The sequence below is a fragment of the Podarcis muralis genome, chromosome 18 (genome assembly GCF_964188315.1).
Source record: "Podarcis muralis chromosome 18, rPodMur119.hap1.1, whole genome shotgun sequence".
Lineage (NCBI taxonomy): Eukaryota > Metazoa > Chordata > Lepidosauria > Squamata > Lacertidae > Podarcis > Podarcis muralis.
In genome coordinates, this window is record NC_135672.1 from 10093664 (window position 1) to 10121241 (window position 27578).

At 51.0% G+C, this 27578-nt stretch overlaps 2 protein-coding genes across 3 annotated transcripts in view; both read right to left on the minus strand.

Annotated features, from left to right (window-relative positions):
* The window catches only part of SHC2 (SHC adaptor protein 2), a 33358-nt gene extending 14107 nt beyond the window's left edge, over positions 1–19251 (minus strand). Inside the window, exons 1-5 of one of the 2 annotated variants that reach the window (XM_028714017.2) lie at positions 18575–19250; positions 13322–13392; positions 10450–10510; positions 9384–9503; positions 4811–4864 (exon numbers count right to left, since the gene is read on the minus strand). In XM_028714017.2, the coding sequence (XP_028569850.2) occupies positions 4811–4864; positions 9384–9503; positions 10450–10510; positions 13322–13392; positions 18575–19132 (864 nt within the window). In that variant the 5' untranslated portion in view covers positions 19133–19250. Of the gene's footprint in view, positions 1–4810; positions 4865–9383; positions 9504–10449; positions 10511–13321; positions 13393–18574 lie in introns of both variants that reach the window. The other variant, XM_028714018.2, reaches the window with a different exon arrangement.
* Positions 19252–20912: 1661 nt separating this feature from the next.
* On the minus strand, positions 20913–25778 carry CIMAP1D (CIMAP1 family member D). Its single transcript, XM_077922042.1, has 3 exons — positions 25661–25778; positions 22928–23041; positions 20913–21590 (listed from the first exon to the last, which is right to left on the minus strand). Exons 1-3 carry the CDS (start codon positions 25776–25778, stop codon positions 21106–21108), a joined length of 717 nt encoding a protein of 238 aa, XP_077778168.1. The 3' UTR covers positions 20913–21105.
* Between the last annotated feature and the right edge of the window lie 1800 nt (positions 25779–27578).

The following is a 27578-nucleotide window of genomic DNA, read 5'->3' on the forward strand; positions in this document are numbered from 1 at the left end:
GGCAGAGCGTTCCACCAAGTCGGGGCCAGTGTTGAGAAGGCCCTGGCTCTGGTTGAGGCTAATCTAACTTCCTTAGGGACCGGGACCACTAGGGTGTTGCTATTTATGGGCCTTGAAGCTCTCCGTGGGGCATACCGGGAGAGGCGGTCCTGTAGGTACGAGGGATTTTGCACTAGCATTGCATCCTGGGGAGGGATGTGGGGTGGACCTTAACAGCGGTGATAGCAGCATGTCCTTATCAGCCCTCGGAAGAATCTGAACAATTCCCTTCCAATAACTTTGGGCTTTTTATATAGCCATATATGAAAATCAGATGCAGCAGAGCTCTGACATTAACCTATTCATTTGGCTTAATTTGAAAGGAGTTAAATACCAATTATGTAAACCTGCAGAACAATTTTCCCTCAAAGGGGTAGAAATGGAGAAGTTTAAGCTCATTTGCAAAAATAGCTTCCCATATACTGGCAGTAATCACCCTCTTACAATAACAATTCCAATTCGCTTTCAGACCTTGGATTTTTAACCACCACCACTCCATTTCTATCATTAAACCCCGATATATATTTAGTTAATAATCTTTTAGTGCTATGAAATTATTTTTTCAAACCAAGTGAGTTGTCTATTCACTTCCCTCCCGCTATAATTTAACAAACAACTTAATTGAAAACATTCGAACCATTGAATTCAATTGTCGTGGAATCTTTTACCAATTTCTGTATACTGGGGAAAAAAATGAGTGTTTCTTTTAAATGGAAAAAAATGATATTATACCGAAGTGACCTGGAAGCTGTACGCCGGCTCCCTCGGCCAATAAAGCGAGATGAGCACCGCAACCCCAGAGTCGGCCACGACTGGACCTAATGGTCAGGGGTCCCTTTACCCTTTACCTATATGCCTATGGCATTTTTAAACTTAAAATCCATTGTTGTATATTGTTTTCAATGTTTGTTTTGCTATTGGGATTGTAGATCCATTTGTGTTTCACAAGCTGGTCTCTGACCGTAATAAATTTCATCAACAACAACCCTGTGAGGTAGCTTAGGCTAAGAGGCAGTGACTGACCAGTGAGTTTCCTGACCAAGACAGGATTTGTCCTCTCCTCCCAGGTCCCAGTCCATTGCTCTAACCCATGGGTAGACAAACTAAGGCCCGGGGGCCAGATCCAGCCCAATCACCTTCTAAATCCGGCCCACGGACAGTCCGGGAATCAGCGTGTTTTTAAATGAGTAGAATGTGTCCTTTGATTTAAAATGCATCTCTGGGTTATTTGTGGGGCATAGGAATTCGTTCATTTCCCCGCCAAAAACCATATAGTCCGGCCCCCCACCAAGGTCTGAGGGACAGTGGACCAGCCCCCTGCTGAAAAAGTTTGCTGACCCCTGCTCTAACCGCTCCACCACACTGCCTCTCACTAGGCACTTCCGCCAGCAACAACAGAACTTCTGGTTTCAGGACTCCAGTTCCTACGTCCAACCTCCCTAATCTGCTCCAGACATCTGAGACGGATTTGAGGGGTTCACAGTGCGCTGGAGGCGGAAAAGAAGCCCTGTTGAACAAAGGGGCGTCTGCTCATTCTACACCCCGGATCTCGCCCACCAGCTATAAAACGACCAAAGGTCAACTATCCGAGAACATCGATCACGGTGGAGCACTCGGAGGAGGGAAGGCGAAAGAGCAATTAGCTAAAAGCCTCCTGGAACAGATGAGGTTTGGCCAAACGCCCGCGAGAATAAGTGATTGGGCCTCTGGAGGGCCATTAAGGACGGCAACCAGAGAGGCCTAATGATAAATGGGGGCTGGTGGGCTGGTGGGAGTCATACGCCAAGACATCTAGAGAGCACCAGGTTGGGTTTGTCAAGAAAGGTGCGGCCGCTCAGTGGACTCGGTCCAGTATCCCTGAAGGAGCGTCTCCACCCCCATCGTTCTGCCTGGACACTGAGGTCCAGTGCCAAGGGCCTTCTGGCAGTTCCCTCGCTGTGAGAAGCCAAATTACAGAGGGTCTTCTCGGTGGTGGCGCCCGCCCTGTGGAACGCCCTCCCACCAGATGTCAAAGAGAAAAACAACTACCAGACTTTTAGAAGACATCTGAAGGCAGCCCTGTTTAGGGAAGCTCTTAATGTTTAATAGATTATTGTACAGTGGTACCTCAGGTTACATACGCTTCAGGTTACGTATGCTTCAGGTTAAAGACTCTGCTAACCCAGAAATAGTGCTTCAGGTTAAGAACTTTGCTTCAGGATGAGAACAGAAATTGTGCTCTGGCAGCGCGGCGGCAGCAGGATGTGGTACAGTAGTACCTCGGGTTACATACGCTTCAGGTTACAGACTCCACTAACCCAGAAATAGTGCTTCAGGTTAAGAACTTTGCTTCAGGATGAGAACAGAAATTGTGCTCCGGCAGCACGGCAGCAGCAGGAGGCCCCATTAGCTCAAGTGGTGCTTCAGGTTAAGAACAGTTTCAGGTTAAGAACGGACCTCCGGAACGAATTAAGTACTTAACCCGAGGTACCATTGTATTTTAATATTCTGTTGAAACCCAGCCAGACGGGTGGGGTATAAATAAATTATTATTATTATTATTATTATTATTATTATTATTATTATTATCATTATCATTATTACTATTACTACTACTACTACTACTGCTACTACTATTGCACTTCCCAAGTCCAGTCCCCCAATTGCATCTCTAGGCAGCGGAAGACTTCCACCAGTTTCAACAGGTATACTCTGAGGAAGGTGGTGCTGTGGTCTAAACCACTGAGCCTCTTGGGCTTGCCAGTCAGAAGGTCAGCAGTTCGAATCCCCGCGACGGGGTGAGCTCCCGTTGCTCTGTCCCAGCCCCTGCCAACCTAGCAGTTCGAAAGCACACCGGTGCAAGTAGATAAATAGGTACCACTGCGGCGGGAAGGTAAACGGCATTTCCGTGCGCTCTGGTTTCCATCATGCGCCAGAAGCAGCTTAGTCCTGCTGGCCACACGACCCGGGAAGCTGTCTGTGGACAAACGCCAGCTCCCTTGGCCTGAAAGTGAGATGAGCGCCGCAACCCCACAGTCGCCTTTGACTGGACTTAACCGTCCAGCGGTCCTTTACCTTTACCTTTTGCTCTGAGGAAGAGTAACTTTGGGGAGGGCCAATCCGTTGCCTCGCTTCTGGGGCACCCCAGGAGTAGGAAAAAATGCCGGTCACTGATAGGACCTGCCGTTAGAGGGTGGAGGTGACTCCCTTTCCCATTCCTCTCTCCCCTCCCACGTTGAAGTTGTCCTGGGATGACAGAGTACCCGGGGGATTCTGGGAAAACAAAATGGCGGCCAACACTAGGGGTGGCAAGCCACCAAAACTGGTTTCGGGGCCTCTGCCGAAAGTCGTAGCCACCAAAGGAATTGAAATAGAAGAGGAGAGGAGAAACCTCCGGAAAACGTGGAAAACAACATTCATATGAATGAACAGGTAATGAAATGAATGTTGTTTTAACGAATGAATAATGCAATGTTCACATTGAATAGTGGGGATGAAGAGGCTAATAGCAAACGTTGTTGCACCCTGATCTTTCCCGAAGGCCAGCTGTTATGTACTGAGTTGAATAGGATCCAAAAGGCAGCAGTCTGATTGGTCCTAAAACAATAGGATCCAAAATGCAGCAGTCTGATTGGTCCTAGAACAATAGGACCAAGAATGCAGCAGTCTGATTGGTCTACAGGAGCTGCCCAATCCAGCTCCAGGTGGAAGTGAATCCGCAACCTGATTGGCCTACAGGTGAATCCCGGAATTAGCCAATCACGTGGGGCCCATTGCGTAAATAATGTATATAAAGCAGACATCCTGGGGGAACTTCCATTCCTCCTCACCACTATGAGCTGAATAAAGAGCATGAAATCCACTCTGACAACATCTCAGGCGAACGCAGGCTCTGTTGCTTAATGCTTGTGCATGGACTCACAGCTGTCCATGGAGGCACAGGTCAAATCTGTGTCCAGGGCAGCTGTTTACCAGCTCCATCTGGTACACAGGATGAGACCCTCCCTGCCCACAGACTGTCTCGCCAGAGTGGTGCATGCTCTGGTTATCTCCCGCTTGGACTACTGCCATGCACTCTACGTGGGTCTACCTTTGAAGGTGACCCGGAAACTACAACTAATCCAGAACGCAGCAGCCAGACTGGTGACTGGGAGCAGCCACCGAGACCATATTCCACTGGTCTTGAAAGACCTACATTGGCTCCCAGTACGTTTCCGAGCACAATTCAAAGTGTTGGTGCTGACCTTGAAAGCCCTAAACGGCCTCGGTCCAGTATACCTGAAGGAGCGTCTCCACCTCCATCGTTCTGCCCGGACACTGAGGTCCAGCGCCAAGGGCCTTCTGGTGGTTCCCTTACTGCAAGAAGCCAAGTTACAGTACAGGGAACCAGGCAGAGGGCCTTCTCGGTAGTGGCGCCCGCCCTGAGGAGCGCCTTCCCACCAGATGTCAAAGAGAACAACAACTACCAGACTTTTAGAAGACATCTGAAGGCAGCCCTGTTTAGGGAAGCTTTTAATGTCTGATGCATTACTGTATTTTAATATTTTTTTGGAAGCCGCCCAGAGTGGCTGGGGAAGCCCAGCCAGATGGGTGGTGTATAAATAATAAATTATTATTATTATTGTTTTGCATGCATGCCCATTCCTACAGTCCTTCCGGCACAGTTTTGTTTTGGGGCTACGATCGTCCTGAGTTTCATCCGTCCCCGATGTGAGTGCCTGTGCCTCTTCCCCGACTTCTCCCACAGTTTGACACACACAGACAAAGCTTTCAACCCCCCCCCCCACCTTACCGTATCACCCCCCGAAGCGAAGGAGATGGATTGCATGTGGTGGTTCGCGATGATCTGCGATGGAAAGAGACAGGCAGAGGTGGGTGGGAGGGCGGGAGAAGAGTTGAGAAGAGCTTGACAGACACGGAGGACAGAGAAGGTCATGGGGATGACTTAGCCATCGCTCAGCGACTGGGTCGATAGAGCATTTGGAGTGAGAGAGAGAGAGAGAGGGAGGGACTGAGCAGATCAATCCGCACTCGAGTCTCTCAGGGGCAAAGCCTTCCTCACAAACGTTGGGGTCGCCTAGGCCTCTTTCGGCACAGAACAGGGGACAGGACAACCTTGGGGCGGCGTGATACCCCCCTAAAGGATTGGCGAGGTCTTCTCAGGGAGAGCCACTGCAACGGTGGCCAACGCCACAGAGACAACCTGCCCTCTCTGATATGATGGCACCCGGAACAAGCGGACATGTTCCATTTTGTCAGGGAACTGCCATGGGCTCAGGGGCGAGAGGGGAAAAGCCGGCTGGATTACAGAGAACCCCCCAAAGATCGTGGGAAGCAGCTCCTCCTCAGCGGAGGAGAGTAACCACGCCTCCAGTGGAGAGGAGCTTCAGGGCTCGGAGGAGGCGAGGCGGTGCCAGGACACCTGGCCTGGGCAAAGCGGGGAGGAGAGAGGTCCTCCGTTACCCATGCCCTCCCTGCGCAGTAGGCTTCCGCACCGAGAGGGGAGGCGCAGACTGGGCGTCAAGAAACTACTCTGCTGGGGAAGGTTTAAGGACCGCCCACTCACGGATTCTGCCCGTGAATGAGCCAGCCATGGGAGAGTGGCGCTCTGGACCGATAAAGTTTATTTTGGCATCAAAAGCAAGGCTTCACAGCCGAGCAGGGAGGCATTTGCCCACTTGCTCTCAAGTAATCCCTTGGAACCCTAACAGCAATCTGAGTAATCCATCCGGCTTTTCCCCTCTCGCCCCTGAGCCGATGGCCGTTCCCTGACACATTTGGTTCCTCGTTTCCCCAGTCTCCAATTCAGCTCTCGGCATCAGTCTGAGATTTATTAATATTCCTTCAAGCCCTCGTGGAAATCCGCCAGAATTTTGGCACCCATTACTCCGAACAGAGGCGTTTCTGTAGGTCTGCGTTCTTCAAACTTGGAAGAGGACGCCGGACTACAACTACCATAATCCCTGAACCATTGGCACGTGCTTCAGGTTACAAACTCCGCTAACCTAGAAGAGTTCCCTCGAGTTGAGAACTTTGCCCCAGGATGAGAACGGAAATTGTGTGCCGGTGGTGCAGCGGCAGCAAGAGACCCCCTGAGCAAAAACACACCTCTAGTTAAGAACAGTTTCAGGTTAAGAACGGACCTCCGGAACGAATTAAGTTCGTAACTAGAGGTACCACTGTATCTAAGGACGGCCGTGTTATTCTGGAAAGTGGCAATTCCATAAATGCAAACGAAATTGAATTCCCACCCTCCACAACCTTGCTTGGGCCAGCTTTGGTGACCATGGTCAAGGGCCAACACAGGCCAAGCCGTTGCCCTCCAATGACTCAGACTACAACTCCCATCAGCCCCAGCTCACACTAGGCCCGGCCAATCCAGGAGCTGATCTACACCTGGAGGGCGGGGCTTGATAACCTGTGTTCGTTCATTCCTGGGCAGGATGGAAGGAGCTGCACATTGCACTGCCCATTCTCTCATCTTTCCCAATCTTAAACTTCAGTTCTCCACAGATTGAGGTTGAATCCTGACAAGACAGAAGCACTGTTTTTGGGGGACAGGGGGCGGGCAGGTGTGGGGGATTCCTTGGTCCCAAATAGGGTAACTCTGCCCCTGAAGGACCAGGTGTGCAGCCTGGGAGTCATTTTGGACTCACAGCTGTCCATGGAGGCACAGGTCCATTCTGTGTCCAGGGCAGTTGTCTACCAGCTCCAACTGATACGCAGGATGAGACCCTCCCTGCCCACAGACTCTCTGGCCAGAGTGGTGCATGCTCTAGTTATCTCCCGCTTGGACTACTGCAATGCGCTCTACGTGGGGCTACCTTTGAAGGTGACCCGGAAACTGCAATCAATCCAGAATGCGGCAGCTGGACTGGTGACTGGGAGTGGCCGCCGAGACCACATAACACCAGTTCTGAGAGATCTGCATTGGCTCCCAGTACCTTGCCAAGCACAATTCAAAGTGTTGGTGCTGACCTTGAAAGCCCTAAACGGTCTCGGTCCAGTATACCTGAAGGAGCGTCTCCACCCCCATCGTTCAGCCCGGACACTGAGGTCCAGCGCCGTGGGCCTTCTGGCAGTTCCCTCATTGCGAGAAGTGAGGTTACAGGGAACCAGACAGAGGGCCTTCTCGGTAGTGGCGCCCACCCTGTGGAACACCCTCCCTTCAGATGTGAAGGAAATAAGTAGCTATCCTATCTTTAAAAGACATCTGAAGGCAGCCCTGTTCAGGGAAGTTTTTAATATTTAATGCTGTATTGTTTTTAATACTTGATTGGGAGCCGCCCAGAGTGGCTGGGGAAACTCAGCCAGGTGGGCGGGGTATAAATAATAAATTATTATTATTATTATTATTATTATTATTATTATTATTATTATTATTATTATTATTATTATTATTATTTGCAGCCAATTGCTAATTATATACACTTTAAAAACATCTTGAAAGTTCACAAGCACTTTGGTGAGGATTTCCCCCAATAAACGTATTTTTTTCCCCTATGACGGCTCTTCATATTTTTGCAATTACTTTCCCCGAATATAGCACAAACTTTCCATGCGATTTTCATTCTTATGCACCCTTTCCCCTAATTTATGTGTTTTTGCTTGGTCGGAAAACTGCATTGCAAAATTCAGACCAGTGCGGATTTCAAGGGACGACTGTGTTTTGGTCCTCATGTTCTTTTGGAAAGAATGGATTCGATAGATTTGGCTTTAAATGCAAACCAAGTTGAATTTCTTCCCCCAGTCCCAGCCAGGCCTGAGGTTCCTGGTTCACAGGTACATAGAGTCCCTGATCGGGGTTGCCATCAGATTATCTCCTCTTCCTGTGAATTTGGGCCGACACCCCACCCCTCCCAAAAAAAGGCAGTGCTTTGAATATTTAAGAAAATACCAAGGCTGTTCTGTTTGATGTTTGAAATGCTGATTTCTTAATTTGGGGTTCAAAAAAACAGGGGTGGCCTTATTTTCACAAACAAGTTACCGTATTTTTTGCTCTAGAAGACTCACTTTTCCCCTCCTAAAAAGTAAGGGGAAATGTGTGTGTGTGTCTTATGGAGCGAATGCAGGCTGCGCAGCTATCCCAGAAGCCAGAACAGCAAGAGGGATTGCTGCTTTCACTGCGCAGCGATCCCTCTTGCTGTTCTGGCTTCTGAGATTCAGAATATTTTTTTTCCTTGCTTTCCTCCTCCAAAAACTAGGTGCGTCTTGTGGTCTGGTGTGTCTTATAGAGCGAAAAATACGGTAGTCCTTGTCAAAAGGTGTTCCCCCCCCCAAAAAAAAAACGGCAATGAAATGGAAGTGTTTCTGACAATCAGCCTGTGGTGACATCATTACCTCATCACATTATCCCTGACTGACTAGACCAGGCATGTCCAAAGTCCATTTTGGGGACTTGTGGCAGCTTATTTATTGGGGTCAAATCCTAAAAAAAGGTTAACAACTTTGGTTGGCCCTCACACATTGTGGAGTTTGCCTCCTAGGATGGGACATAAGCAAAGGGTTAAAATAGATGTGATGTGATTGGCCAGTGTGAATGCAAGGGGGGGATAAAAGTTAGAGTGGGAGGTTTTGAAAGTCAGTTGAGTTGAGAGTTGGGGCTTGGGAGTTGAAGAAGGAAGAGGGAGGTTTAGGTGTGGGTTAGTAGAGTTGTATTGTGAGAGAGTGAGAGGAATTCTTAGGTGGCGTCAGATAGATAGCTGGAATAATCAGTTTGAAGTTGTTAGGAACTAAGAATAAGAAACTGACAAGAGAAAAATTAACTGAAACCATAATAAGCTTTTTTCCTGCATTTAAAAATAAACTTGATTATTTGTTTATGTTAACAACTGACTGGACTCCGTGTGTCCCCGTGAGATACAGGGTGGTGGCAGCGGAAAAAGCAATCACAGTGGGGGCACAGGGTCAATAGACCGTCAAACGTCTGGAGGCCCTGTGTGTGATCGCCACACACATGTTCACTTCATCAAATCTGGCCCTCTTTGAACTAGACCAAGCATGTGACCAGCTGACGAAGTATCGCCTTCTGTGACATAATCCGTTGAACTTGTGATCCCTGATTGGCTAGAACCACACCTATGACTAGCCCAGGAAGTGTTGCCCTCACTCTAACTTGGCTTCGTTGACCCTCAGTGACATCACCCAATCACGGCAAGATCCCAGATTTTCTAGGAACACCCTGTGGCTGGTCCAGGAAGTGTTGCCCTTCCTGCACCTCTTGGCTTCGTTTGCCCACAGTGACATCACTATGTGAGCCCTGATTGGCAAGGATCATGCCTGGGTGGTGGACACCTCTCAGCACCAGCCGAGAGAAGGGCCCTCAACTGGGAATATTGGAATATTGAGGGGTATTCCGGGCTTACCTGTCGGGTTGTAGGGATCATGAGATTCAGCCCGTCGATGGAGATGTTGACCGCTATACTAATGCCAGCGAAACGGAGATTGCTTTTGCCCAGAATTGAGAAGAGAGCTTTGTTAGGTGCCTGGGAGGAGAGAGGGGAGAGAGAGAGGGTCATGCCAAACAACTTGTGAAAACCCTCAGTCCTTTATGGCCATTTCTCCACCACAGCTGTCCATGGAGGCACAGGTCCATTCTGTGTCCAGGGCGGCTGTCTACCAGCTCCATCTGGTACACAGGATGAGACCCTCCCTGCCCGTGGACTGTCTTGTCAGAGTGGTGCATGCTCTGGTTATCTCCCACTTGGACTACTGCAATGCGCTCTACGTGGGGCTACCTTTGAAGGTGACCCGGAAGCTGCAATTAATCCAGAATGCGGCGGCTAGACTGGTGACTGGGAGCGGCTGCCGAGACCACATAACACCGGTCCTGAAAGACCTACATTGGCTCCCAGGACATTTCCGAGCATGATTCAAAGTGTCGGTGCTGACCTTGAAAGCCCTAAACGGCCCAGTATCCCTGAAGGAGTGTCTCCACCTCCATTGTCCAGCCTGGACCAAGCGGTCCAGCTCTGAGGTCCTTCTGGTGGTTCCCTCCTTGCGAGATGTGAGATTACAGGGAACTAGGCAGAGGTCCTTCTCGGTGGTGGTGCCCGCCCTATGGAACACCCTCCCATCAGATGTCAAGGAAATAAACAACTACCTGACTTTTAGAAGACATCTGTTTCGGGAAGTTTTTAATGTTTGATGTTTTATCGTGTTTTTAATGCTCTGTTGGGAGCTGCCCAGAGTGGCTAGGAAATCCGGCCAGATGTGCGGCGTAGAAATAAATTATTATAATTATAATTATTATTATTATTATTATTATTATTCACGGGAGTCTTTCCCAGTCCTACCCAGAAATGCCTTTGGGGACTGAGGCTGGGTCCTTCTACATGCAAAGCAGATGTTCTGCCACTGTGCTGTGGTCCAGCCCAAAATTACTGTTTTATGCAATAATCTCATAGAGGGTGGGACAGGTATCAAACCTACCTTCTTCTTCCAGGTTCCTTTGACTCCCGGGACAGCTTCGTACAGTCTGTTGATGGCTTCCCTGGAAAAGGAAAAAAAAAAACAATTCCAGAATATCAGTGACAGATAATACAGTGGTACCTCGGGTTACATACGCTTCAGGTTACATACGCTTCAGGTTACACAGTCTGCTAACCTAGAAATAGTGCTTCAGGTTAAAAACTTTGCTTCAGGATAAGAACAGAAATCGGGCTCCAGCGGCGTGGCGGCAGCAGGAGGCCCCATTAGCTAAAGTGGTGCTTCAGGTTAAGATAGAGAGCTGGACCATCAAGAAGGCTGATCGCTGAAGAATGGATGCTTTTGAATTCTGGTGCTGGAGGAGACTCTTGAGAGTCCCATGGACTGCAAGAAGATCCAACCTCTCCATTCTGAAGGAAATCAGCCCTGAGTGCTCACTGGAAGGACAGATCCTGAAGCTGAGGCTCCAAGACTTTGGCCACCTCATGAGAAGAGAAGACTCCCTGGAAAAGACCCTGATGCTGGGAAAGATGGAGGGCACAAGGAGAAGGGGACGACAGAGGACGAGATGGTGGGACAGTGTTCTCGAAGCTAAAGGTAAAAGTAAAGGGACCCCTGACCATTAGGTCCAGTTGTGAACGACTCTGGGGTTGCAGTGCTCATCTCGCTTTATTGGCTGAGGCAGCCGGCGTCCAGCTTCTGGGTCATGTGGCCAGCAGGACTAAGCCGCTTCTGGCGAACCAGAGCAGCACACAGAAACGCCATTTACCTTCCCGCCGGAGTGGTACCTATTGATCTACTTGCACTTTGACGTGCTTTCGAACTGCTAGGTTGACAGGAGCAGGGACCGAGCAACGGGAGTTCACCCCGTCATTGCGGGGATTCGAACCGCCGACCTTCTGATCGGCAAGTCCTAGGCTCTGTGGTTTAACCCACAGCGCCACCCGCGTCCCTTCTGTTCTCAAAGATACCAGCATGAGTTTGACCAAACTGCGGGAGGCAGTGGGAGACAGGAGTGCCTGGTGTGCTCTGGTAGAGGGGGTCACGAAGAGTTGGACACAACTAAACGATTAAACAACAACAAAGTGAAGGCAATTTGCAACGAGAGAGGCAGAGACCGAGTGTGTGTGGGTGGGTGTTGGAGCAGAGGTTCGGGGAGGGAGAGAAAAAATACTACAGAGGAAGACCTCCTGGCAGTGGGGCACCTCCCAGCCTACCCCACAAGCACAGGAATCCCTATAGGAGCGATCCATTTCCAAGCAAACTTGCTGTCTGCGCATTGGTACTCCAAAGTCATTGGGGTCGGCTGGTGGGAAAGGGGCAGCGCCTCTTCAATAATGCATGGCCCTCCTGCCCCACTGCGGAGACGCCTTCCTTCTCCAGTTACCCACCATCGATCCGCACTTTGCACGGGCGAGAGAAGGGGGCTACCCCCTCGCCGTGGTTCCTCCTCCCTCCTCCTTCCTGTAGGGCTGATGCGTCAAGCTGTCCCCAGGGCGGTACTCATCCCTGTCATGATTGCGTTCGGAAGATCCTGGCTGCTGCATCAGGGCAAAGACCATAGCTGTCAACGTTTCCCTTTTTTTAAGGGAAATTCCCTTATTCCAAACAAGGGATTCCTCGCAAGAAAAGGGAAAAGTTGACAGCTATGGCAAAGACACATCACAGGCCTCCCGTCAGCACTGGAGTTTAAAGCAGAACCACCCCACTTTAACCCTCTGCAACCACACCAAAGATTGAAAGCAGCACTAAAAAGGTAAAGGTAAAGGACCCCTGACAGTTAAGTCCGGCCGCAAACAACTCTGGGGTTGTGGTGCTCATCTTGCTTTACAGGCCGAAGGAGCCGGCGTTTGTCTGCAGACGGTTTTTCTGGGTCATGTGGCCAGCATGACTAAGCCGCTTCTGGCGAACCAGAGCAGCGCTTGGAAACGCCGTTTACCTTCCCGCCGGAGCGGTACCTATTTATCTACTTGCACTTTTTGGCGTGCTTTTGAACTGCTAGGTTGGCAGGAGCAGGGACCGAGCAACGGGAGCTCACCCCGTCATTGCGGGGATTCGAACCGCCGACCTTCTGATCGGCAAGCCCAAGAGGCTCAGTGGTTTAGACCACAGCGCCACTACACCATGTTAAATAGTCATGTCCCCACTCCCCAATCCTGGGTGCTGCTGTTTGTTAAGGGTTCTGAGACACACACCCCATTCTCTCCCCCCTCCACGGAGAGCTTTAATAGTATTATTATTATTATTATTATTATTATTATTATTATTATTATTTATTAAAAACTGAATGCATATACCGCCCTTGCCGACATCACCTTGCCGACAAAGGTCCATATAGTTAAAGCTATGGTTTTCCCAGTAGTGAGGTACGGAAGTAAGAGCTGGACCATCAAGAAGGCTGATCGCCGAAGAATTGATGCTTTTGGATTCTGGTGCTGGAGGAGACTCTTGAGAGTCCCATGGACTGCAAGAAGATCCAACCTCTCCATTCTGAAGGAAATCAGCCCTGAGTGCTCACTGGAAGGACAGATCCTGAAGCTGAGGCTCCAAGACTTTGGCCACCTCATGAGAAGAGAAGACTCCCTGGAAAAGACCCTGATGTTGGGAAAGATGGAGGGCACAAGGAGAAGGGGACGACAGAGGACGAGATGGTTGGACAGTGTTCTCGAAGCTACCAGCATGAGTTTGACCGAACTGCGGGAGGCAGTGGAAGACAGGAGTGCCTGGCGTGCTCTGGTCCAGGGGGTCACCAAGAGTCGGACATGGCTAAACGACTGAACAATATACTGCCCTATACCCTGTCATCTCTAACTGCCCTCCAGCCCACCCTGTGCTGCTCTCCGCGGTGTCTCCCCAAGGGTTTCATGACACTTACTTGGTAACTTGCGTCCGGGTGTTGAAATCTAGGGACCTCATTGACCGCAGGATCTCGATGCATCCCATGTACTGAAAAAGCAGAGAAGGGGCATCAGCAAAGGTGGAGTGGTCCAACTCTGACTTCTGCAACTCTCGCACTGCGGGGGGTTGCATTAAGTGGCCCTTAGGGTCCCTTAAGAGCACAAGAAGGACCTTCGAGACCTGCCCAGTATCCTGGTCTCACAGTGGCCAACCAGGCAAACCAGAAATCAGGATTCGAATCCAAGACCAACGTGCTCGGCTCCTGTGGCTTTGGCAGGTGCCATTCCGAAGCACTGTTGCTTCAGCTATAAATAAATCCATCTCCTTTTAAAGTCATCCATGGCTGGCAGCCATTGCTGGCTCCTGTGGGAGAGAGTTCCACAGGTTAACTGCGCACTGTGTGAAGAAGGGCTTCCTTCCATCTGTCCCGCATCTTCCACTTTCAGATTGTAATTCAGTAATACTTGAATTAAGGGGGGGGGGACACACTCCGTTTAGATGGAGATTAAGTGAAGGGCTTTTAGATCATCAAAATGTTTTACGAAAAGCAGAAAAAAAGCCCTGAGGGATTGTTTTGAATTAAATTTAAATCGAGAAACAGATAGAATGATGGTTTGGGATGCTAGTACAGTGGTACCTTGCAAGACGAATGCCTCGCAAGACGGAAAACTTGCAAGACGAAAGGGTTTTTGGTTTTTTGAGTTGCTTCGCAAGACGATTTTCCCTATGGGCTTGCTTCGCAAAACGGAAACGTCTTGCAAGTCTGTTTCCTTTTTCTTAAAACCGTTAATACAGTTGCGACTTGACTTCGAGGAGCAACTCATAGCACGCGGTGTGGTAGCCTTTTTTGAGGTTTTTGAAGACTTTGGTGATTTTTGAAGCTTTTCCAAAACTTTTCTGAAACCGTGCTTCGCAAGACGAAAAAATCGCAAGACGAAAAAACTCGCGGAACGAATTAATTTCATCTTGCAAGGCACCAATGTAAAGCAGTAATGAGAAGTTTGAAAATTGTATAGATTTCTATACCTCTTAATCTCTTTCTTTCTTTCTTTCTTTCTTTCTCTCTCTCACTCTCTCTCTCTCTCTCACTCTCACTCTCACTCTCACTCTCTCACACACACACATTCCTTGACTGAAGAAGGGCACTGCAAAATTTGGAAATCTGCAAATTTCAGAGGATAGCCATGCTTTTTTCACACATTGTTTTGCGAAGCATCCATGACGTAGGTTCACCTCTAACCATGGGTGGAATCAGAATACTGCCCCATCCTTCCTTGTCTGCAGCTAAATTCTGCTACTGACAAAACCTGTTGACCTTAACGGACATGACTAACTTAGGCCCATCAATTCCAACGAGTTTACTCTGAGAAAAAATTAGCTACACACACCTCGTTCCGCTTTCCTCTAATTTACTCCCCTTGGGACCTCCCCCAGACCCCCCAAAAAAGTCTATTTGCCTTAGGAGACTATTCTAGAAGATTAACAACCCACCATCTCCCTAATCTGAAACCAGGAAATATAACTTGAGAATAGGAATGGAAGGAGCCATCGCTTTTGGCCTTTTCCGCATCTCATTTTTGCAGTCTTATTTTCAGCTCTTCAAACTTTGCAGCAATTTGCGGTTTATATCTCGACTGGCGGGGGGGGAAGCCCTCATGAAAATTCTACAGCGTTTCAGTGCGAATTCCTTCCGACGAACACATTTTTATATTATACGCATGCCTTTTTGCAAATCAGTTTTTCCCCCTTTATATAATGCATATTTGCATGTTGCTTTCACAAGTGTGAAAAGATGCCCAAATAAATGAATTTTTTTTTCGTCAATGAGGCTTGTGTCGCAAAATTCGTAGAAGTGCGAATTTTGAAGGATAGCTGTGGATGGGTTCGCATGGTGTTCGGGAAAGTGAGGGTTTGACGGGAGCAAAAAATCATTGAATTGTTGAGTTGAAAGGGACCCCCAGCGATCATCTAGTCCTACCCCCAAATCACAGCTGAAGAATCCCTGACAGATGGCCACCCAACCTCTGCTTAAAAACTTCCACCACCTTCCGATGGAGTCTTGTTCCACTGTCAAACAGCTCTTGTCCTCAGAAAGCTCTTCCTAGTGTTTAGCTGAAATCGCCTTCCTTGTAACTTGAAGCCATGGGTTCGAGTCCTACCCAGGAGAGCCATGGGTTCGAGTCCTACCCAGGAGAGCCATGGGTTCGAGTCCTACCCAGGAGAAAACAAGCTTGCTCCATCTTCCATGGAATAGCCCGTGGGTAGGCAAACTAAGGCCCGGGGGGCCGGATCCGGCCCAATCACCTTCTAAATCCAGCCTGCAGATGGTCCAGGAATCAGCGTGTTTTTACATGAGTAGAATGTGTGCTTTTATTTAAAATGCATCACTGGGTTATTTGTGGGGCATAGGAATTCATTCTTCTTTTTTCAAAATATAGTCCAGTCCCTTGTAAGGTCTGAGGGACAGTGGACCGGCCCCCTGCTGAAAAAGTTTACTGACCCCTGGAATAGCCCTTCAGATATTTGAAGATGGCTCTCACAATCACCTCTCAGTCTTCTTCTGGTTAAACATACCCAACTGTCTCATACAGTTTTACTGATTTGAATCTCTCCTCCATCCTTAAAGTTGAAGGGACCCTTGACCATTAGGTCCAGTCGTGGTCAACTCTGGGGTTGTGGAGCTCATCTCGCTTTATTGGCCAAGGGAGCCGGCGTACAGCTTCCGGGTCATGTGGCCAGAATGACTAAACTGCTTCTGGCGAACCAGAGCCGTGCACAGAAACGCCATTTACCTTCCCGCCAGAGTGGTACCTATTTATCTACTTGCATTTTGATGTGTTTTCGAACTGCTAGGTTGGCAGGAACAGGGACTGAGCAATGTGAGCTCACCCCGTCGCGGGGATTCGAACCGCCGACCTTCTGATCAGCAAGTCCTAGGCTCTGTGGTTTAACCCACAGCGCCACCCGCGTCCCTCCATCCTTACTCAAGAGTAAAGCCATCTAAACACACTGGGGGATCACATCCCATGTATACCAACAGCCGGCCTGTGACCCTCAGAACTGTTCTGTCCTCATATGCTATTCGTTTCTGACTTCTCAGCCGGCGGAGGTTCAGAACAATAGATGTTTCTCGAGAAACCCAGCTTAACAAGGAATGATTTATAATCATTTTCCGGACAGGGAAGATTCCCTCCCCTCTCCACAAAAAGAGGCTTTGCTGCTGCAATTTGCCTGTCGAAATAAATGGCCCCTTAAACGAATTAAGAACAGGGGGTTAACTAAAGGGTTCCTCCTCCTCCCTCCTCCTCCTCCCTCTTTTCCTTTTGTGACGTGTCTTTCCAGTTTTACGCTGTAGGGCAGAGATTGCCCTTTCCCTGATATTTGCAATCAGCTTTCAGGGGGTTTCTTTCCTGCTGGAGCGCTGGGTTAAAAAAAGAGGGAGAGCTTCAAGGAAGTGGTGCCCATCTTCTAACTGAAATAAAGAAAGTGCTCTCTACCTCTCTAGAAAGAAAGAATTATTTGTTCAAAAGTATAACTCCAAGTCCCAGGTTTCTGCGTCCTGTTTCCTGAATATCAGCATTGTGATAATTATCTACAGCGTTTATCTATCCCTCCACGGAGTTCATGGCAATAATAATAATAATAATAATAATAATAATAATAATAATAATAATAATAATAATGTTTCTCCCATCCACTCACAACAACCCTGTGAGGTAGATCAGGCTGAGAGGCTGCAGCTCACCCACTCAGCTCCATCGCTGAGCGGGGATTCGAACTCGCGTCTCGCAAGCTACCACACCAGCCCTGGTTATCGTTTAACGCCTATGCTTGTTCTTATGTTTATATATTTAAAGGACAGTCCCAAATTACTAGTGCTGCTGAAGTGGGGGGGGGGGACCTCTTTTTTGAACTCCTTCCAAACTTTGAGGGCATCATGAAACGGGCCGCTGTGATTTCAGGTTGCTGTTACATCTAAGTCGCTAGGAGGAAACCCCAGATCAGATCCTCTTTACACCCTTCAATCCTGCACTGAGTGGAGGGGGCTAAAATATAAACCGCTTACTCTGTCTTTTTGTCTCCCCTCCACCAACACATAAACCTTAACCCCCATTCCACTTCTGGCCCCGATTAATTCAAAACGGCGACTTAGCGCGATAGAGTTCGTCTGTCCCGATTCCCTGGTACATCATTCCGGTCTGTGCAATGGGTACATTTGCTGCTGGGCCCCAAAAAAATCAAACTAGTGACCGCCGTCCGCTAGCTTATGAGCAAGAGGTCCCGTGGCTCAGGCTCGATTCGTTCTGAAAGCCCTACCCCGACTGAAAACATGCCGGGGTGCTCCCAAAATACTCCACAGCGCACAAAAGACCCGTCGGAGCAGGAAACTACTATCGGGGATGGCCTCTGAGCACGTGCAGAGTGAACTCCACTCCACAGAGCAACTGCAACCAGTATGTCAGACCAGGTATCTGATCGACAGGGCGTCCCCTGAGGTCCGCTACTTTTTTCACCATGCCCCCTAGAATCATAAGTTGTAGAGCTGGGAGGGACCCGATGGTCATCTAGTCCAACCCCCTGAAATGCCCCCTGGGTGGGCTCAATTCAACCTTCTGGTTGACAGACCCCACTGCGCCAAATTGCATGAATTAGTACTCCCGGCGCTTCCAGATTTCGGGCCGTAGATGGGCGCGCAAGGTTTGGTGCCTGTTGCGAAAAGTCCCCCCAAAAAACTGTCCCCAAAACTGTTGTCCCCCAAAATGACACACACCCCCTTGCGAAGGAAGCAAGGGCCCGACGGCCACGATGTAGGATATTCGGCTTCTGGGAAAAGTTCGCGAACCAGAACGCTCGCTTCCGGGTTGGCGGCGTTTGGGAGCCAAAAGGTCCAGGTCACAAGGCGTTTGAGAAGCAAGGTATGGCTGTATTTGGGGAAATGATCGAGACCCAGCGAGCGCTGTGACGTTCAAACCCTGATCTCTGACACTCTAACCACTGCACGGCACTGCCTCTTTTTAACCACGAGGAGGCCAAATGGCAGGTTATCCTGTTGCCATTTGGGGGCAAATGGGACTAACTCTTCCCGGCTGCCACCCGGATTCGCCTCTGCTCCCCTCCCAAAATGACACAGCCCAACCTGCAAAAAGTCCCCCCAAAAAACTGGCCCCAGACATTGTCCCCCAAACGACCCCCCCCCTGCGAAGGAAGCAGGGGGCCGATGGCCACTCACCCGAACGATATAGGAGACCCCCGGGCCCAGGATTCTCTCATCGGGGTGCAGCCAGCCTTGGACCGGTTTGCTGATGAAGCTCCCTTTGCGACTCCACTCTTCCCCGGCTGGCTGACCCCCCTCGGCCCGTGGGGCCTTCCTCCCGCTGCCGGCGGGGCCCCCCCTCAGCCGGCTCATCACCTGCAGGCTGCAGGGCGTGGCGCAGACGGGCTCGCAGGCGCTGAGGACGGCGGCCAGGCCCGACGAGGGGGGCTGCGGAGTGCCCCGGACTTCTCTCCCCGCGGCCGAAATCTCCTTGCTGCTGCCGGAGGGGCTCCGGCTAAGAAACCCCGAAGGGCTGGAAAATTTCCACTGGGGCATTTTGGGAATCAGCATACAGAAGGTGGTGACGGCCTCTTGCTCCTCGCCCAGCGGCGGGGGGCAGGGGGGGTCCGCGGGGGCGGCCGAGGGGGGCGACAGAGGCCCGGTGGCCGAGGCGACCTTGCCGCTCATGGCTGGTTTCTCCGACGGAGTCAGGGCGTCGTTCCAAAAACGGTCATACTTTGGCACTGCTAGCATCCCCGGCTCGTCTGGCTAAGTGGTTTTAGAGTGCTCCCGGTCGCTCTGAGCAGCGCGGCCGGCCGAACGCCGCCCCTGCCGCATGCCGCCCCCCCTCCGCCAACACAGGCCTCCAGCAGACATCCTTCTCTTACCCAACCCTTGGGAAGATCAGAGAACACACCATGACGTAATTCTCCCTGGCTACCATTTATTTATTTCTTTGCACACACAAGCGCTGTGCAGAATTGGAGGCTGCTGCTGCTGCTGCTGCTGCTCTCTCCAGCTGCCCAGACGAATTGGCAGAAAAATAAACTCGCTGTTCCCCATCCCCAAGAAAAGAAGGGGTCGTTCCCCATCTTTTTAGAATTTTAGATTTTAGAATGTTGTATTATTTTATTGTTGTTAGCCGCCCTGAGCCCGGCTTCGGCTGGGGACCGCGGGATATAAATAAAATTTATTATATTATTATTATTATTTTTCATTATGGAAACTTTAAAGATTCAGGTGTGTTGGTTTTTTTGTTTTACCTTAAGGGTTTCATATACAGTGGTACCTCAGGTTAAGTACTTAATTCCTTCTGGAGGTCCGTTCTTAACCAGGGACCGAGCAACAGGAGCTCACCCCATCGCGGGGATTCGAACCGCCGACCTTCTGATCGGCAAGTCCTAGGCTCTGTGGTTTAACCCACAGCGCCACCCGCATCCCTCCCCAGCAAAGAAGGCCGCTGCGAATCCGCCGTAAGTGTCTGGTTTTGGAGACCAGGCCTGCTTGCTCCTTCCTTCGCCAGCAGGATGGGTGCCGTGATTCTGAAAGCAGCGAAATCTTTGGCTCTCTAAATCCCTGCTATCTTCGGAGTGGATCAAGGACAGTTCATTAAAGAGAATCACAGTCAGAAGTTGGACATGCTCTGGTGCTTGAAGAAAGCTGGCCTGTCGTCTCAGAGGCTCGGATTATCTTCTGGCGGTGAGAGAGAGAGAGATGCTATACGATTCTGAGTTTGCAGCACAGTCACAGGCCAAGAAAAACAGGTGAAAGCTGTTCTCCTCGGCAGGTCGAGGGACCAGGCAACAGGGAAGGATGGAAAAAGCAAGTGATGAACCTCTGCCAGAGGTTTTGTGCCATTTTGCTCTTTAAAAACAACACCAAATCGTTTAAATTTTCAGATTTACAGACATACACCAAACAAACAAATCAAACAAACCCCGTAAGTTCCTTTGGACTTCCCTCCTCCCATTTGTGGGTCCTTATGTTAAGGGATGCGGGTGTCGCTGTGGTCTAAACTGCCAAAAGGCCCTCGGTGCTGGACCTCAGTGTCCGGGTAGAACGATGGAGGTGGAGACGCTCCTTCAGGTATACTGGACCGAGGCCGTTTAGGGCTTTCAAGGTCAGCACCAACACTTTGAATTGTGCTCGGAAACGTCCTGGGAGCCAATGGAGGTCTTTCAGGACCGGTGTTATGTGGTCTCGGCAGCCGCTCCCAGTCACCAGTCTAGCTGCCCCGTTCTGGATTAGTTTCCAGGTCACCTTCAAAGGTAGCCCCACGTAGAGCACATTGCAGTAGTCCAAGCGGGAGATAACCAGAGCATGCACCACTCTGGTGAGACAGTCTGCAGACAGGGAGGGTCTCATCCTGCGTACCAGATGGAGCTGGTAAACAGCTGCCCTGGACACGGATTTGACCTGTGCCTCCATGGGCAGCTGTGAGTCCAAAATGACTCCCAGGCTGCGCACCTGGTCCTTCAGGGGCACAGTTACCCCATTCAGGACCAGGGAGTCCACCACACCCGCCCACCCCCTGTCCCCCAAAAACAGTCCTTCTGTCTTGTCAGGATTCAACCTCAATCTGTTAGCCGCCATCCATCCTCCAACCGCCTCCAGGCACTCACACAGGACCTTCACCGCCTTCACTGGTTCTGATTTGGAAGAGAGGTAGAGCTGGGTATCGTCCGCATGTGCTAGATGTGCGACGGGTGAGGCAGTGGCCCCTGATTCTACCACTCTGGAACATCTGTGATGAGGGGCATGAGGAATTCCGAGTGGCGGACACCAAGGGAATAGGAAGGAGCTCTCGCCCTATGAACCTTCACCTTCTCTGGGCTGTGGGCCCCAGGCCCTGGGGTGTGGGAGACCTGTGTGGGCTTCTTCAACCTCCCCAGCATGGAGAAAGATGGGGGCCGACAGAGATAGACGCCGGGGTCCGTGGTGTTGTAACGCCCCGGGCCGGGGGTCTGGGAGAGGTCTTCGGCGTAGCTCCCCTTGGCGTTCCAGCCACGGATGGTGAAGGATGGACTCGAGGGCTTGCTGGGCACCCGCGGACCAAGCAGCGAGGGGAGGGTGTAGCTGTTGGGGGCCGGGACGGGGTCCACCAGGCGGCTTTTGGTGCGGGCCCCGATGGAAAAGGAAGGTGGTCTCTGCTGCGACGGAGGAGGGGCCCTCTCAGGGCTGTACGCCCCCGGCCCAGGGGTCTGGGGCAGACCTGGAGGGAAAATACACGCCATTGAACACAGCTTGGGCACAGAGGCAGTGTGGTGTAGTGGTCAGAGAACAGGAAGTAGCTTAGCACAATTGAGGAGTTGGAAGGGGTTGCGTGGGTCATACAGCCCAACCCCCAGCAATGCAGGAATCTTATGCCCAATGTGGGGCTCGAATTAAGGTAAAGGGACCCCTGACCATTAGGTCCAGTCGTGACCGACTCTGGGGTTGCAGCGCTCATCTCGCTTTATTGGGCGAGGGAGCTGGCGTACATCTTCCTGGTCATGTGGCCAGCAGGACTAAGCCGCTTCTGGCGAACCAGAGCAGCGCACGGAAACGCCGTTTCCCTTCCCGCCGGAGTGGTACCTATTTATCTACTTGAACTTTGACGTGCTTTCGAACTGCTAGGTTGGCAGGAGCAGGGACCGAGCAACGAGAGCTCACCCCGTCGCAGGGATTTGAACCGCCGACGTTCTGATCCGCAAGTCCTAGGCTCTGTGGTTTAACCCACAGCGCCACCCGCGTCTCAGGAGTCGAATTATTACTAAGTAAAAAAAAAAGGCAAATGACCCATGGACGGTTAAGTCAAAGGTGACTATGAGGTTCTAAAAATCAGATAGTTGTTTATTTCCTTGACATCTGCTGGGAGGGCGTTCCACAGGGCGGGCGCCACCACCGAGAAGGCCCTCTGCCTGGTTCCCTGCAACCTCACTTCTCACAGGGAGGGAACCGCCAGAAGGCCCTCGGCGCTAGACCTCAGTGTCCAGGCAGAATGATGGGGGTGGAGACGCTCCTTCAGGTGTACTGGGCTGAGGCCGTTTAGGGCTTTCACGGTCAGCACCAACACTTTGAATTGTGCTCGGAAACGTCCTGGGAGCCAATGGAGGTCTTTCAGGACCGGTGTTATGTGGTCTCGGCGGCCCCTCCCCGTCACCAAATATCCATCTCAGGTGTCAAAAGCCGGGGTAAAGAGGTCTGTCGTCAGCGGTTTGCTGAAAGCGGTACGATGAAGATACCAGAAGCACTTTTGTGGAGAGATCTCCCACTTAGAGACCCTCTCCTGCAAGGCCAGCACCGCCTCAAAAGCCTCTGAGGGTGGAGGAACTGCTGATCACCAGAATTGGGCCCAGATGAGCACCAGAATTGGGCCCAGAAACAAACCAGCAGCCGGGTAAAGCTCATAGTCTAGCCGCTGCGTTTTGAACCCACTGCAACTTTTATGGAGTCTCCGAGGGCAGCCCCAGCCTGACCATCTCGCAGCAATCTAGTTGGTACCCAACCTCCCCTATATTGCATGCTCTCTGTTTCATGGGTGTTTCAAAAGCCCGCCTGCCCGCTTACCTGGGGGTCTCGCTCGTGCCAGCATGGAGTAGGAAGGTCCCTTTGCCCGGCCAAAGCGCGTGAGTTCAGGGTGCACGAAGTAACACGGCCCAGGACTTGAATCCTTCAGGTCTACTGGAGAGGAGGGAAAACAACAATAGCGGATATACTAGAAGACGAGATAAAACAATGGGTACACCTAGAGAGGGACAGCATACCTCAATATTCTCTGGTTGACCTCTGTTTTTCCCTCCAACCGATGGGAGAACTTACAAAGGACTCTATGAGGGCTCTTGTTGTCCCCCATAAGGGAATAAGGACAGATTTTCGTTTATTACAAAACCTACATACAGCAGCAGTGTTTTGTGTTGTGTAGGCTCCAAGATGTAAGTCATGTCCCCCGCCTGCTAGCCTGCTCCCTAAAATATCCCTGGTTTGCTCCTTTCTATATATAGGGTATAAGGGACGCGGGTGGCGCTGTGGGTAAAAGCCTCAGCGCCTAGGGCTTGCCGATCGAAAGGTCGGCGGTTCGAATCCCCGCGGCGGGGTGCGCTCCCGTTGCTCGGTCCCAGCGCCTGCCAACCTAGCAGTTTGAAAGCACCTCTGGGTGCAAGTAGATAAATAGGGACCGCTTACTGGCGGGAAGGTAAACGGCGTTTCCGTGTGCTGCGCTGGCTCGCCAGAGCAGCTTCGTCACGCTGGCCCCGTGACCCGGAAGTGTCTCCGGACAGCGCTGGCCCCTGGCCTCTTAAGTGAGATGGGCGCACAACCCTAGAGTCTGTCAAGACTGGCCCGTACGGGCAGGGGTACCTTTACCTTTATATATAGGGTGCCTACATTCTGCATGGACTGCTTGCATTACCGTATAGCAGGGGTCACCAAAGTTTATCCTGCCTGGGCTGGATCAGTCCCGCAGAGATCCCTTCAAGGGCTAGATCGTGTGTGCACCTGCGATTTTCAGCACCTGCGCATGCGCAGACACAGACGCAATTTTCGAGTCCCCACCCTGCGCTGTGCCGATTTAGTGCAGCGCACGAATGGGCAGCTCAGTTCGGGGGGTGGCTCGGGGGCTGGTCAAACGACCTTTTCCGGCTACACCAGAGCCAGTGTGGTGTAGTGGTTAAGAGCGGTGGACTCGTAATCTGGGGGACCGGGTTCGCGTCTCCGCTCCTCCACATGCAGCTGCTGGGTGACCCTGGGCCAGTCACACTTCTCTGAAGTCTCTCAGCCCCACTCACCTCACAGAGTGTTTGTTGTGGGGGAGGAAGGGAAAGGAGAATGTTAGCCGCTTTGGGACTCCTTCGGGTAGTGATAAAGCGGGATATCAAATCCAAACTCCTCTTCTTCTTCTTCCGGCCCATGGGCCTTAGGTTGCTGACCTCTGCCATACAGCATATATTCAACACACAAAAAACAGCGACCATTTGTTGTTGACAAAGGACAGCTGGACCTAGAAGGGGCCCCATTACCTTCAGTAGCTTAGGGCCTCCTCAAACCTAAATCCGGCCCTGGTCAGAGATGCCTCACTGACAAAAATGCACGCAGGTCCTTTAATCTCAATGGGACTACTCAGAGCAGTACTAAAGTTGGATACTTTTTTCGGTAAGGGCTTCCAGGTGCAGAGAGACGTTTTGTGGGCCCCATCTCTGGAAATTGTCATGGAGACTTGAATCCTGACAGCTATTCATGCCAGCTGTCAAATGTTCATCTCGTCTCCATTGCAGTCATGTTCATTTGTTTTGTAAGCAAAGCTCCGTTAACTTTGAGAACATGTACATCCCTCTATTCCTTTTCATGTGCTAATTTTAACCGTGCCGTCTGTGTTTTTAGGAAAGTTTGGCCTGTGCTTCGTCGCTTCATCCCGCTGCGCCGCAAGCGCTCTTCTGTTCCGACTTTGGATGAAACGCACACACCTTCCAGCACATCTGTCCACATCTGGACAGCTCATTTGAACTTCCTGGAAGAAATGTTCAGAAGCATTTTGGAAGCTTCCCAGCCCGTTGCATGGCTGCTAGCACTGCTGCATCTGAAGTAAGTAAGTGTGTGTGTGTGTGTGTGTGTGTGTGTGTGTGATTTAGAGGCAGCCATGTGGGCAAGATGGCCTCAGTAGGGCCCTCTCCCTAAGCATGCCCCCTCCTCCTTGACACTGTAATAAATAATAATAATAATTTATTATTTATACCCCGCCCATCTGACTGGGTTTCCCCAGCCACTCTGGGCAGCCTCCAACAAAACACTAAAATACAATAACCTATTAAACATTAAAAGCTTCCCTAAACAAGGCTGCCTTCAGATGTCTTCTAAAAGTTTGGTAGTTCTTTTTCTCTTTGACATCTGATGTGAGGGCGTTCCACACGGTGGGCGCCACCACCGAGAAGGCCCTCTGCCTGGTTCCCTGTAACTTGGCTTCTCGCAGGGAGGGAACCGCCAGAAGGCCCCCGGGAGATGGACCCCGGTGTCCGGGCAGAACGCTGGAGGTGGAGACACTCCTTCAGGTATACTGGACCGAGGCTGTTTAGGGCTTTTAGATGAATTCGGCTGGATCAAACTTCATTACCCAGATCACTTGGGAAAGTGTGTGTGTGTGTGTGCGCACATGTGCATGTGAAAGCACCTCACAAATGGCTGTTAATCACTGCAAACAACTGCCACCCACCCACTCAGGCAACAACAGCCCACATAGAAGCCACAACTTCCTCCCCAAGCCTTGCTCTTCTACCTTACAGGTAACCACTCGGCGGTTCAACTACTCACGTCTGTTTTTCAACCTCTGGTGGAAGGAGTAAGCTGGACTGGTGAATCGAGTGTAGTCGTGGTTGACAAACCCAACTGTGGGGGGCAAGGTGTAGCATCCTGGTCCGGGGCCTTGCATGGTAAACAAGGAGGGGGGGAAAAACATTTTAGAAACAAGTTTCAGTGAATAAGAATGCGCCCAGCTTCTGGCGCAACGGGACACCGTGACGGAAACCAGAGCGCACGGAGACACCGTTTACCTTCCCGCTGCAGTGGTACCTATTTATCTACTTGCACCGGTGTGCTTTTGAATTACTAGGTTGGCAGGAGCTGGAACGGGGCAACGGGAGCTCACCCCTTCGTAGGGATTCGAACCGCTGACCTTCCGATCAGCAAGCCCAAGAGGCTCAGTGGTTTAGACCACAGCGCCACCCGCGTCTTTGGAATGTTGCTGTTGTTGTTTAGTCGTTTAGTCGTGTCCGCCTCTTCATGACCCCCTGGACCAGAGCATGCCAGGCCCTCCTGTCTTCCACTGCCTCCCGCAGTTGGGTCAAACTCATGCTGGTAGCTTCGAGAACACTGTCCCACCATCTCGTCCTCTGTCGCCCCCTTCTCCTTGTGCTCTCCATCTTTCCCAACATCAGGGTCTTTTCCAGGGAGTCTTCTCTTCTCATGAGGTGGCCAAAGTCTTGGAGCCTCAGCTTCAGGATCTGTCCTTCCAGTGAGCACTCAGGGCTGATTTCCTTCCGAATGGAGATGTTTGATCTTCTTGCAGTCCTTCTTGCAGGGTATAAGAAATTATTATTATGATTACCCAGTGTGTCATTACAGATTTAACCTGTTCATCTTTAGTCTGCCATTCCAGAAGCAAACTTTAAAACTTCTGAAATGCTGGACCAGCTGCCCATAATATGAGTAGGGAGCGCATAGTGCTCCTCTGCTGCCACGCAGCTTTCATCCTAAGCCTCTGCGGAGATCACTCTCCTCCCACGAAAGCTTGGGAAGGAAGCTGCACGCCTCCCGCCAGCCATATAGTTGGCGTGTGCAGCTGGCTGGCATGCAGGGAAAGGGGAGGCTGCCAGCAAAAGGCGCAACTCCCCCACTTGCTAGGGTGCCCCTGAGAGGCCGGCGCCCTGGCGCGACACACAACTAACACCAATGGGAAAGACGGCTCTGCTTAGCAGTTTAGTACGTTGCCATGTTCAGTATAAGGGATGCGGGTGGCACTGTGGGTTAAACCACAGAGCCTAGGACTTGCCGATCAGAAGGTCGGCGGTTCGAATCCCCGCAATGACGGGGTGAGCTCCCGTTGCTTGGTCCCTGCTCCTGCCCACCTAGCAGTTCAAAAGCATGTCAAAGTGCAAGAAGATCAATAGGTACCACTCCGGCGGGAAGGTAAACGGCGTTTCCGTGCGCTGCTCTGGTGCGCCAGAAGCGGCTTAGTCCTGCTGGCCACATGACCCGGAAGCTGTACGCCGGCTCCCTTGGCCAATAAAGTGAGATGTGCGCCGCAACCCCAGAGTTCGCCATGACTGGACCTAATGGTCATGGGTCCCTTTACCTTTACCTTTACGTTCAGTATAAACAAATAAGCAACGGTCCTCCATACCAGTCTCGCGAGCAGCAATCGCTGGCGTCTTTTTCAGTCCGGAGTCTTCCATCTTGGATCCACAAATATGGTGTTCGTCGGGGGTCAATAATGCTTTCTTGTGTCTCTTCCTCCCAACCCAGGAAAAACACACACACTCACACCCTTCTTGCCAGTAAGACACAAATGTTTTGACGAGGGAGGGTTTTGCACACATAGGGAATAGTTTCTCTCTCTCTCTCCCCAGGTGGACCGGCCCGCGGCGAGGAAGAAGAGAAGAGAGTTTGCGCCTGCTCCCGTCTCGCTGTCAGGGACGGGGATATGTCATTCGGGTTGCCGGCGATCTGCCGA

What these genes read in the sequence shown, in the direction of transcription:
- CIMAP1D (XM_077922042.1), bottom strand. Translation starts at nt 25,778, where the DNA reads ATGCAAGGCCCCGGACCAGGATGCTACACCTTGCCCCCCACAGTTGGG. An exon ending in CCAGAGGTTGAAAAACAGAC is followed by an intron (nt 23,042 to 25,660) that starts GTGAGTAGTTGA and finishes CCTCCTCTCCAG; the next exon opens with TAGACCTGAAGGATTCAAGT. An exon ending in GGCACGAGCGAGACCCCCAG is followed by an intron (nt 21,591 to 22,927) that starts GTAAGCGGGCAG and finishes TTTTCCCTCCAG; the next exon opens with GTCTGCCCCAGACCCCTGGG.